We start from the raw sequence: 12,949 nt of genomic DNA, 5'->3' as shown, positions 1-12,949 counted from the left end.
CTTTTAACTTGACGGGTAACTTGCAAAACACGAGGGCGGAAACTCGTGTATAGATAGATGGTAGATAGATAGATGTAGTACTTTTAATGTTCCTCGTTTTAATTCAACAGTATATTTATATATCGCTATTTGTCTCGCGGTCGTTTTTATTTCTAATGTCCGGTTACGATAACCATAAGACAGGTTTGTAGAAAGTTCTCGGGTAGATCCCGTAGAAACGTGTCAGTCACTCATGCGTCTATCATCATGATTGATTACAGCGAGAGGAATATTGTTCCTTTAGCTGATATCATCTTTTATCAGGGTGAAGAGAGAGAGATGACAATACACTGCTTGTGCTCCAGAGCTTATGTCAAGTATGTATGCATGCTGAACAAGATTGCAATGTGATATGATCAACTAAAAAAAAAAATGTGCATGCTATTTTATTAGGTTAAATGCGTGCAGAAAGTTAAATTTTTAATGCACCGTTGCTGCATTGTTGTTAGTTCCTGGTAAAAATTACCTAAATGGCAGAAAAGTGTTCAAAATGAGCCAGCGGAACAGGCTGGACAGCAACTGAAAAACTGGTCTGCTCCATATCACTTGTTTTCACATAGATCTGAGGTAGTAAAGATAGTGTGCTAAAACCCTCACTGTGTAAAACTGACTACTAAGTTGACATGGGATGTTGCTTGTTTACTGTTGTGAATAGTGATGAACACATTTTCTCTTGTTTTCATCTGCAGTGATCGAGAATTGTATCGGTCAGATTTTAAAGCCATACTGAATCAGACTGACAGTCAATTGCAAGGTACAGTTTCCTATTAATATCTGATTATATATGAAGAATGGTGACTGTTTACATATTGACTTCCTCACCAACTAGAAATGGGGTCATTTTAAAAGCTTAACCTGGAAAACCATGTCAATTATGTAATGCAAATTTTATTAAAATTCCACAATAGCTACATATTACACTTTGTTTTTTCAGTAGATTTGGAAGCTTATGATGAGGAAGAGCTTTTGGAGGACCATAACTGTTCTGTGGATGATGATGATGATGATGATGAGGAGGAGGAGGGGGATGAGGAAGAAGAGGCTGTTGTTGATGATGAGACCATGCTTATGGCCAGTTTGGGGCTTCCTGTGGAGTTTGCCAGCTCATCAAAACAGAGGAAAGCTGTATGTCTGTTGGATGCATGATAATCTTGATGTTATATTGTTCATGCAAAAAGTCTTAGACCCGTGTCCCTAGTCCTTATAGAGTCCTCCACAATTTGGAGTCATAATGGGGCACGGACTGCTGGGTAGTAGACTGCTGTGATGTCCACACTAGTGTCTACTTTGAGCGTGCATATTAGCCGCATAGGGGGTGCTCTTGAGCACACATCTGAACCATAAAATTACATTTGGGACATCCTGGATGTCTGTATACTACCGTTCAAAAGTTTTGAATAATTAGGATTAAGTAATATTTTTGAATAATTATGTTTTTAAAATAAGTCTATTATGCTCACCAAGGCTGTGTTATTAGAAAAAAAGATCTCTTTTCTTTTTTAATATATTCAAGCAGTTGTGCTGCTTAACGTCTTTGGGGGGAAATTATGATTTTATTTTATTTTTTTCTCAGAAATCTTTGAAAATAGAAAATTCAAAAGAACAGCATTTATTTGAAATATAAATGTTGTTTGCAACATGATACATTTCTTCACTTTTGATCAATTTAATGTGTCCTTGTTGAATAAAAGTATTAATTTCTTATCCCAAACTTTTGAATGGTAATGTATCAGTTTCCACGTAAATATTATACAGCGAAAACTGTTTTTAACATTGATAATAATAAGAAATGTTTCTTGAGCATCAAATCAGAAATCGCTGAATGTTTGGCTGCTAAATATTTAGCTTTGAATCACAGGAGTACATTATATTTTCAAATAAGTTAAAGTAGGACTCAGTTGTTATAAATTCTAATAATATTATAGGAGAGGTTTATTGCAAAATCTTTATTATTCCAGACTTACCAATAGTGTTAGTGTATATACATTATTCAACAATACAAAATAATAATAAATTATTTTAGTTTATACATCCTCGATTCTTGTTTTTTTTATGTTTGTAGCATTTTCCTTTTGCATGGGTCCCTTTACACATGGCATTAACATGTATTTTGTATTCAAATAGTGTCTGGATATTCTTTAACTAGATTGCCATTGCAAATAATGAAAAAGTGCATTAGCATTCACACATTTGTCAAATGTGGTTCAGTGATCTCATCACAATGTGCCTCAGGTACATTTACACTTGGCTTTTAAAATATGCATGTAAATGGCATGTTAATGCCCGGATGTAAAGAGCACCTGTGATTATGGATTATCCTTTGCAGTGAATCTGCTCACTTGCTATCTTCTTTGTAAATTTTCATTAAAGACTGTTACTGTGAAGTTTCACCCCATTTACTTTAGGAAATGACTTGGCTGTAGCCCAAAACTAATAATTGTTTCTCATCTTTAAGGGCCAAGTTTTAGCGAGACCGAAGAACAAAAGAACCATCAAGCGTTTGGAAGCCCCCTCAGATTATGACTCTGAACAGAAACAGCAGTGTACTGTGAGTGACATCGCTGAGACCCCCGCTGAACAGCCGTGTCCCGCGTCAGAGGAGGCCTGGCTGAGCTACTGGCAGCAGCATGGGGAGGGTCTGCTGTGGCAGAGCTGGCTGGAGAAACAACCTAATATCTCCTGCAGTTCGACACAGGACTGTTCCCGCTCAGAGGCAGACTGGGATGAGCACTACCAACAAACATACCAGTACTACTGGGAGCAGTTTCACTACTGGGTCGCCCAGGGCTGGACAGTGGACGAGACCAACAGCACCACCGCTGCTTCTGAGGAATATCAGGGCAGCCCAGGAGAAACAGAGGCACTCGAGAATCAGACAGAAGAAAGGTCAAAAGCAGACGTTACACATCTCATAAGCAGCCTGAACTTATTGACTGAGGAAGTAGACAGCGAGAATGGCGACCAGCAGTCTTTGGTCTGTAACTGCGCTGATGAGCCCTGTGATGGCGGAAACCGCAAAAGGGCATCGTCACGTACAGCCTGCACTGACATTTCTGGTTAGTGCATGTATTTTGACATTCAAGGTCACTTTGTGTATTAGCTACGGGGACTGTGGTGTTCCTGCAGTGATGCTGAACCTAGATATGTCAACACCTTCCTGCTCCATGACCTACTTTCAGCGTATCTGAATCTTTTTTGTCATTCAAAACGTAAACAATGTTTAGACATTTTTCTAAATTAATTAATATAACATACAGTAGAATAATTCAGTGATTATTAACCACCCCGTAGCTTTGATACAGTTAAAATACAGTAAAATAAAATAATATTCTGTCCTCATTTATTTACCCTCATGTCTTTCCATACCTATATGATTTTATTTTTTTCTGGGGAACACAGAAAATACTTCAAACAATGTTTTGGTAACCAAACAGTTGTGGTTACCATTGTTTTACATTTAATGGACAAAAAATAAACACTTAGACATTTATCAAAATATGTTTCACAGAAGAAAGTAAGTTATACAAGTTCAGAATGACATTAGGACGAATAAATGCCAACAGCTTTTAAAATTAAATGCTTCAAAAGTTTACACCCCCTTTTCAGAATCTGCAAAATGTTAATTATTTGATCAAAATAAGAGGATCATACAAAATGCATGTTGTTGTTTATTTAGTACTGACCTGAATAAGTTATTTCACATAAAAGAGGTTTACATATAGTCCACAAGAGAAAATAAGTTGAATTTATAAAAATGACCCCCGTTCAAAAGTTTACACCCCCTTGATTCTTAAAACTGCCTGCTGTTCTTCAGAAATATCCTTCAGCTCCCACAAATTATTTGGTTTTCCAGCATTTTTGTTTATTTGAACCATTTCCAACAATGACCCCTGACTCTTAATGCATCATTCTTCCTTCTTCTGTAATAGTTGCATATAAGTAACACTTCATACAGTCAAAATCATACAGTCATTGTTGGAAATAGTTAAAATGCTGGAAAACCAAAGAATTTGTGAGAGCTGAAGGATTTTTCTGAAGAACAGCAGGCAGTTTAACTGTTCAGGACAAACAAGGGACTCATGAACAACTATCACTAAACAAAAAACCCAGCTGTGGATCATTCCGGTAACAACACAGTATTAAGAATCAAGGGGATGTAAACTTTTGAACGGGGGTCATTTTTTATAAATTCAACTATTATTTTCTCTTATGGACTATATGTAAACATATTTTATGTGAAATATCTTATTCAGGTCAATACTAAACAAACAACAACATTTATTTTTGTAAAATAATTAGGCCTAACATTTAGCAGATTCTGAAAGGGGGATGTAAACTTTTGATCTCAACTGTATCTTTGTCATGTAATTCCAATTAAGTCTCTGTGGAGATAAATGCTTAGGCATTTGTGCATATGTTAAACATTTTTAGAGTATTGACTGTGTTTATGACAGGAAGAAATGGCAAACCTGCATTTTGCTTTTTTGCTGTAGCATATATATAAATCCAATTTGGAGAACATTTTGTATCAGCCCTGTTAAGAATCACAAAGTAATCACATCAGTTGAGCAGACAAGTCCCACAGTTTTGCGACTTATTTAACTTCGCAACTAATCTGATGTATTTCAGATAAAAATAACAAAAGGGTTGCAGACGTAAGAGGTATTTGTGATGTTAGCCGGAAAAAAAAGTTTAGATTTACATGCTAATGAATCATGCAAAGTGAAATAAAATAGAAAGTCAATTTTGGTGACTTTTTAACCTTCAACTTATTTTTTGGGAGTTGGCCTGCTCGATATGCTCTGACAGAGCCACCTGTGATCATGATGTCATCATCACACTGACATAAAACTTAGAATTCAGTTTGCTATATGACAACGACCCCTGTATAAAAGCAGATAATTTTCCCCAGAGGTCATTTTTGCAGTCTAAGCTTGGCTCTGAATGTTTAATGCGTCATATCAAAAGATGTCAGCTGTTTTATAAAAGGAGCATGTGACTTTGGCCTATGCATTTTTAATGCTGGTACATGTGGAAGAGAGCACAGACTCCTGGGTGCTCGAATTGATCACAATCCACTCGCAGTCGCTCTAAAAATGGCTCTTGTCATCCTGATTGTCGGGCCATGACTGATGCCATCTGAACAGCAGCCTTATTTGTACTGCTGGAACAGCTTTTTTTGCCGTATACATCAGGCAGTATAAGACAATTTTATGATGTTAACGTAGTTATTATTAATAGTAAACTGAAAGTATGTGATTTCAGATGGCAACATGAAACAGACCTCTGCGCCATTGAGTAATCGGAGTGGACAGCCCATAAAGAGCAGATCTAATGACGAAGATCAGAGTGATGATGATGATGATCCTCCAGGGAACAGACGAGCCAAAGTGAAGAGAGCGTAAGCTGCTGCTCTGTTATTAAGTATACTGTATTTTATCAGACTTGCATAGTTAATGATTATGGTTTCTTGGGATAGTTTCCCCGAAAACAAATATTTTGTCATTATTTTTGTCATTCCAAATCCATTTGCTGTTATTTTCTTCTATTGTGCACAGAAGAAGCCATTTTTGAATAATCGTTACACAACTCTTGCCATAAAATGTCTGTACATAGTGACCAGGGGCTGTCAAACACCAAAAATGTACATAATGGTAATCCGTGTGACCCATCTTCTTTTTTTTTTTTTTTTAATTAATTCTTTTGCTCATCATGAATGAGATGCATTTATAGTTTCAAAAGATTTCTGTTTCAAATAAATGCTGTTATTTTGAAATTTCTATTCATCAAAGAATCCTGAAAAACTTCTTGTGTCCCTGTAAAACAAAAGGCTTAAAAAAACATACAAAACGGTGATTTATGAAATTCAAAAATTGCCAGTAGTTTCTTGTAAGGGGTATGTTTAGGTGTAGGGTTGGTGTAGGGCAATAGCACATACAGTTTGTACAGTATAAAAACCATTACGCCTATGGAGAGTCCCCGTAAACTAGGGCTGTCGCGGTTAAGGAATTTCCCTTGCGGTAATTTTGAGTGGCTTAATAGCGCGGTATGTGGTACCGCGTATATATATATATATATATATATATATATATATATATATATATATATATATATATAATCTGTGTGTGTATGTGTTACGATGTAAGGAGGTCATTCAGAAACCAATAAAACCGAAACTAAATCGCGTTGAAACAGGAAGTGAAGTAAACAGAAGAGAATGACAAAATAAAGGTCCACATAACAAAACTTAAACCTGACAATAAGATCATTAGTATATTGTTAGCCTATAACAGTTAGTTCTGATCCTCAAATCTGACTGACAAGATACTTTTTCTGTTGATATTTCACCTGGGTGTTCTAGACGGCTGTCAGTGCAGTTTCATTGTTTCGCCTCAAGGTGGCGGCAAGAGACTGTCTTTGAGTGAGTCTTCATTCAACTACACGTTCAAAAGCGCTGATTCATTCAGTGATTTGTAATGAAACACGCTGTTTAAATCATTTTAACTTTGAGCGCCACTTTTAAAGGCTCAGCTGACCAGCAGAGCATCGATGCTAAGACAGATTTAGCTTTCCTTGGACATGACAACCTATTTTTACATATGATTTGGCCTGAAGGACAGACGCAGGTAATCGCACGCGATCAGTCGATCTCTCTCTCATTCGCTGTCTGTTTAGGCTTGTTAAGTGCAAATTTACTGAGCCTCTGTGCAAATCAGCATGATACACATTGTTATCATTACTAATATTCAGTACACATGCACGAAGTGTAAAACAAGAAGGGCGTAACCTTACGAAAAAGAAAATACTGAAATATCGCGGTTGTTGCATTTCTCTGCGGTTATGCTCATCAATAGCGCGGCATTGCGATATTGCGGTTATCGCGACAGCCCTACCGTAAACCACAAATGCCAGACTGTGTGTGTGTGTGTTTTATATAATATAACGGGTGGTGAATGTCGGTCCTGGTGAGCTGCAGCCCTGCAGAGTTTTGCTTCAGCCCTAATCAAACACACATGAACAAGCTAATCAAACGGTTACTAGGAAGCTACAGGCAGGTGAGTTTTAATTAGGGTTGGAGCTGAACTCTCCAGGACCAGAGTTCGCCACCCCTGTAATATAATGTAATATGTTTTCAACATTAATGATCCAAGTTAGCATTTTAACATGTTGAAACTGGCTTAATTGCTGCTGAAAAAATATTTGTAATGTATTAAAATGGTTCATAACAAAATTATTCCAATTATTTTAATATATTAAATATTTTAAAATTAGCTGTTACTGGAAATTAATAATATTTAACAATATTACTAACAGTATCCCAAACTTTTATTCTAACCTTTTTAGTATTTCTGTTTTAATTAATATTCGTATATGGGAGTAAATAATGACAACATTTTTCAGACTATGATTATGTAATACAGTGCTGTTTAAATGACTGATCTCTTCACAGTCATGAGCTGGATGTTGAGGAGCTTGCGGAGGTGCCGGTTGAAGAGGCATGGGATGCTCTCGGTCTGAGACGTGGTCCACAGCCCAAGTAAGACCCCAGACAGAGGCTTGACAGCCCTTTAGTGTGTTGAAAACAATCATGGCCTCCATTAACATCCCAATGTTTTTTGTCTTGGCAGGTTTGACAGTGTTGTGAAGCTGAAACAAGGCCAAGCTCCATACGCTGGCAGAAGGAGTGAGGAGAACAGAAAGCCTCCCGAGGAAAGAAAAAAAGCAGCCTGCAAAATCAACAAGCACATCTTCTTTACTGATGATGGACCACAAACCACAAAGCCAAAGATCAGCAAAGTCCTTCAAAAAGTAAGCTGTTTTTTGCTTTGTGTGCTTTTCAATTTTGAAGAAATAATTCACCCATAAAATCCTCCCCAAAGTTTTGTTTTGTTTCTTTTGTTTTGTCTTAATTTGCCCAAAGACAATTGCATCAGGTCAGCCAAAGACTATTTTGAATGTTAGGGCTGCAGTGAGTAGATTAGATTTAATAGCTTTTGGGATGCAGTATTCTAATGAACACACTTACACACTTTTTAATTTTAAAAGTTAAATATATTTTTAAGTATGAACAAAATTAATTAAAACAGTGGCATTTAGCTTTAAGTGTTTCTCACTGATTATTACAAGCACAGAAATAAATTAAGTGCAAGGCCTATTGCTCAGAGCTGATAATTTTAGCAAAAAATGTTTAGATTGTTTGTGTTTTTTCCCCTCTTGTTTACTTTAACATAAAACAAAGTGACTGTTTACATTAAAACCTGCCAGAAATGGCCGATTCACATACACAGGCGCATTCGATCAGATACACTAACATTTAAAAACTCGGTATTATTTTAAAATGTTTTTGAAAGAAGTCTCTAATGCTCACTAAGGCCACATGTAGGCTACTTGATAAAAATACAGTAAAAACAGAAATATTATTACAATTTAAAGAACTTGTTTCTATATTATCAAATGAAATTTATTCATCTGGTGGCAAAGCTGAATTTTAAGCAGTTATAACTCCAGATTTCAGTGTCACATGATCCTTCAGAAATCATTCTAATATACTGTTTTGGTGCTAAAGAAATTATTTTAAACATTAATATCAATGTTGAAAGCAATTCTGCTGAATTTTGTGGAAATTGTGATATTTCTTCAGGAATAGTTGTTGAATATAAAGTAAAAAGAAAAAAAAAACCAGCCTTTATTTGAAATAGAAATCTTTCATTATAAATGTCTCTACTACAGTCATTTATGACCAATTGAATGCATCCTAAGTAAATATATGAATTTCTTTTCAAATATTTATTTATTTAAATTTTGTATAATTCTTTTAGTATCCCTGCCAGATATGGCTTTTAGAGACTCTTCTGGGGCATGAAGTTCTCTTTGAAGTTTATTATGCAATATGTAGTCTCTCATATTTAAGCTCCTCTGTACTACTAGGCACTCAGATGTATGTCTTCAACAGCGGTGCTTCAACCGAGCGATGAAATGCATATGTTTGCGTTGTTCCCTGAGGTTTTATTGACACATGGATTTTGTTGAGCTTTCATGCAAGATACCTTACTACAGATCAGTCAAGCTCAGTGTAAATTGTTCTGAGTTTGTGTGTGAGAGGAGAATGGGGTAGAGAGTGGGCATAGAGCCAGCGGGAGCGGTGAGGCTGACGCTTTATGCGGTCTGCACAGAGCCGCTTCATCTATCCCCCCCACCCCATCACAGCGCTGTCACACAGCACCTGCTTACTGCGCGCTGTCAGCTCGCGTCAGACAGACAGAGCCGCTCTAACCTCCAGTCTCACCCCTGACACTAACACACACGTTCCCAGCTGTCAAACACACACAGGACAGGTTCAAACGCTTGCTCTTCATCACTGGCATGTTGAATATTCAAGAAGAAAAGAGACGAATTGTTATTTTCAACCCAGTGCGTCTAGTCATCTTGTGGATGGATATTTTCAAGGTGGGTTTCTGAGTTTAATGCCAAACCCCCAGCAGCCAGCTTAGGTTTCATGTAAGGCTGGGTTTTAGCCAGTGAAGAGACTAGACCAATTTACTGCAGTGCTCAAGAATTGATTTCTCTGTAGCGCAAATTGATCTGGTAGAGGACGAAAACTTTACTGCATCAGACATTATCACTTGTATCTTTTCAGGCTGGATGCCTAAACAAGATTTTGTTGGGGCTTCCTTTATCACATTGAGGCCTGCAGTTCTGCTGCTCTTAGCTGTGCCTGCGAAGGCTGTGTTTTCTTTTACCAGGGACCCATCAGATTAAATGATGTAGTTTTTATTGTAATGTAAGAAGCTTATGTCTGCCACTTTTATACTTTTTATTTAATTTTACTACACTGATGAAAAGGCCTTTGGTGGAGAATAAATACATTCCAAGGACCCCAAATATGATGATCCATTTGTGAGTAACTCTGTTCCCTGTTATTTATTTATTTAATTATTTTTAGAAATTAATGTTTTAATTTTGTTCAGCAAGGACATTTAATTGATTAAAAAATGTCACTTTTACATGGTTACAAAAGATTTCTATTTCAAATAAAATCAGTTCTTTTGAACTTTCTGTTTATACTGGAAAATAGTTTCCACAAAAATATTGAGCAGCACAATTGTTTTATCCTTAATTATAAGAAATGTTTCTTGAACAGATCTGCATATTAGAATGATTTCTGAAGGATCATGTGACACTGAAGAATGCTGAAAATTCAGCTTTGTCACCATGGGAATGTGTGAAATTTTAAAATAATTAAATAGAATTAAATAGAAAAGAGTGGTGTTAATTTGCAACAATATTTCACAATATTACGGTGTTTTTTTCATCATATTATGCAGCCTTAGTGCGCATAATAGACTAAACATTAAAAAAACAACAATAAACATTAAAAAATGTAACTTTCGATCATTTATAAAATGTTAACAGTGTATGTTTTTTTTCTTTTCTAAATATTATAATATAAAATAATAATTTCGGTTTGGATTACAATTGATTTGCATAAACCTTTTAATGATCAATGTTGTTCCAAAGCAGCTTTACAGAAAATGTGACCTAGTAAAACTGATGATTCGAATGTGGTGTGCCCTGCAGTATTTGGGTATGTTGCTTTCTATACAATCCCTGTATTCTCTCATACCCTCACAGGTCCAGAGTTTCCTTCAGCAGGTTCAGATTGATGCTGACTCTGAGGAGGTGACTCCAGCCTCCATGCCTGAAGCCCTGACTGAGCCATGTGAGAGAGCAGAAGATGGAAGTCTACCTACACGAAAGGAAGACGAGGAAAAAACTGATGAAATAGAGTGTGAGACGACACCTCAGCTCAGCAGAAGATGTGAAATAAGTGAGAAACTTCAGCAGAACATTCAGCCAGAGCCAGAAGAAAGAGAGGACAGTGATTCAGATCCTCGAGGAGAGCTGCAGCCCTTGGACATCCCTGACTTCTTACTCCCTTATGCTCCCGAGGACGTTGAGGGAGGTCAGCATTTAGCGCCATGCTTTTGCATGATACAAATGAGATAATCACAGTCTGTGTAACATACAAGCCAACCATTAACACAGTTAGGCTTCTCATTTGCCGTTCAAGGCAATTTGATATAATCATACTGTTGCCTTTCCCAGCAGAGAGCGTGCAAGCCTCTAAAAAGAACAAGAGAAGGAACCAGAAAAGGAGAAAGGATGTGAAAATGCCACCTGAGATTGCAGCAGAACCTGAGCTGGCCAAGTACTGGGCACAACGCTACCGTCTGTTTTCCAGGTTCGATGAGGGCATCAAACTGGACCATGGTGAGTCAGCACAAAGCCACCATCTTCATTTTAGCCAATTCAGTAATTCATTGCATTTATTTAATTAGCAGATGCTTTTATCCAAAGCAACTTCAGTGCTGCATCGTCTAGGACATTAAGTTTTAAACAGTGGAAGATTACAAAGAAAGACAACCTATTGAACTAGAAATTAATTATTCTTCATAAATCAATCTGGCTGATATAGATACAAATGTATTGTGTTGCAACATTTTTTAGTCTTTCATGTTTTATAACCACAATTTAAATTAAAGCCAGTGTAACAGATTAAAAATGTTAGAACTAAAACACAGTTAAGTAGGTCAAGCAATACAACAATGCAAATGTAAAAAAATATAATAAAAAATTGGATAAAAATTGGATATTAATGGATAAAAGTATGTGCTGCAGAGACTTCGGTGAGCATTTCTTAATGTTGATTAATTAACAAATTAATTGAGTTATGAATCGATTAATTGAAATTAACTGATTGAAATGATTTGCAACAAACCCCCAATATTGAAGTTTAAATCTTAACACTGTCATACTTAAGTCATGAGAATAAAAGGGGTCACAAACTAATGACACATTTGAGAAAAATTGTCAAATACAATCACTGTCACAGTGTTAATTTTGTTTATTTATTATTATTATTATTTTTATTTATTTATTTATTTTTTTTTTTGGAATAACGTGCACCAATGAATCATTCACAGTAAAGCCAGTGACTTTAAATAAGAAAAGCAGGGACCCACTGAGAGGTGAGGGACAGAGAATGATGTCAGTGTGAGGTTGTAGCAGCTGAAGGTGTGGGCTGTCTGACTGCGCTGGCTCTGTCTGCAGTGTGTGTGCTGACACTAGACATGGCCCCTCATACCTCCTGCGTCAGACCAGCGAAAAAGGGAGGGAGACAGCGAGCGAGAGGGAGCAAGTGAGAGTAAGGCAGCAAGCAGCTTTTAGAGCGCTCAGGAGAGCACTCTTTTCTTTCCCCACGCTTCACTTTACACAAATAGAGTGCTCAGCCTCAGAGGAGGACAACCTTTAGCTCTGGTGCTTTACCTGTGTTCTCCTCTCCACTGCCGCCTGCAAAGTGGGTCACTCTCTTAATGGACACAGTGTATTAAACTCAACATAAACCTGCTAGTTAATCGCCTTTCACTTGTCTAATTTTATCTTGTAAAAGGGATTTTATTTGCTGTATAGGTATAGTATTGCTTTACCATTTGGTCTTTTGACCATTTATTCTTTATTCTTTATATTAAAGAAAGAGCAAGAGATGATGGTGTAAAAGGAAATGTGACCATGTGAATTTGAGCACCAAGACTCAATGTGTAGAGCACATGCGTGCCTCACGCAGGCAGGGCTTAAATGCTCCGAGAATGGACACTGCACTAGTGATACAAAACACACAGGTCTGTTAAGAGCAATACTTTTAATAAGGTAGTCTAACATCATCAAACAAATCACTCCCAAATCAGAAATTAGCAGCACAGTAATTATAGACACCGTGAAGGGTAGGCTATTTAAATAAAAGAATGAAAAATAAATGAACGAATTTCAACTAACTGTAATAAATAAAGAACACGGTAGCATACTTTCAATAACAGCAACACATTTTAATTAACGAAAAAATTCATTTTTC

At 36.7% G+C, this 12,949-nt stretch overlaps 1 protein-coding gene across 4 annotated transcripts in view; it reads left to right on the top strand.

The window, feature by feature from the left end:
- Nucleotides 1-33: 33 nt before the first annotated feature.
- The window catches only part of LOC131530484 (tyrosine-protein kinase Lyn-like), a 32,677-nt gene continuing 19,761 nt past the window's right edge, over nt 34-12,949 (top strand). For 2 of the 4 annotated variants that reach the window (XM_058760804.1, XM_058760776.1), the window contains exons 1-9: nt 34-356; nt 729-793; nt 974-1,164; nt 2,495-3,095; nt 5,305-5,440; nt 7,490-7,576; nt 7,668-7,848; nt 10,672-11,002; nt 11,146-11,310. In XM_058760804.1, coding sequence (XP_058616787.1) covers nt 247-356; nt 729-793; nt 974-1,164; nt 2,495-3,095; nt 5,305-5,440; nt 7,490-7,576; nt 7,668-7,848; nt 10,672-11,002; nt 11,146-11,310 — 1,867 coding nt within the window. In that variant the 5' untranslated portion in view covers nt 34-246. The remainder of the gene's footprint in view (nt 357-728; nt 794-973; nt 1,165-2,494; nt 3,096-5,304; nt 5,441-7,489; nt 7,577-7,667; nt 7,849-10,671; nt 11,003-11,145; nt 11,311-12,949) is intronic. The other 2 variants (XM_058760796.1, XM_058760785.1) reach the window with 2 other exon arrangements.

This window comes from Onychostoma macrolepis, chromosome 02 (assembly GCF_012432095.1).
Source record: "Onychostoma macrolepis isolate SWU-2019 chromosome 02, ASM1243209v1, whole genome shotgun sequence".
Classification (NCBI taxonomy): domain Eukaryota; kingdom Metazoa; phylum Chordata; class Actinopteri; order Cypriniformes; family Cyprinidae; genus Onychostoma; species Onychostoma macrolepis.
Note: the sequence above shows the minus strand (reverse complement) of the source record. Positions and strands in the feature narration are given on the sequence as shown.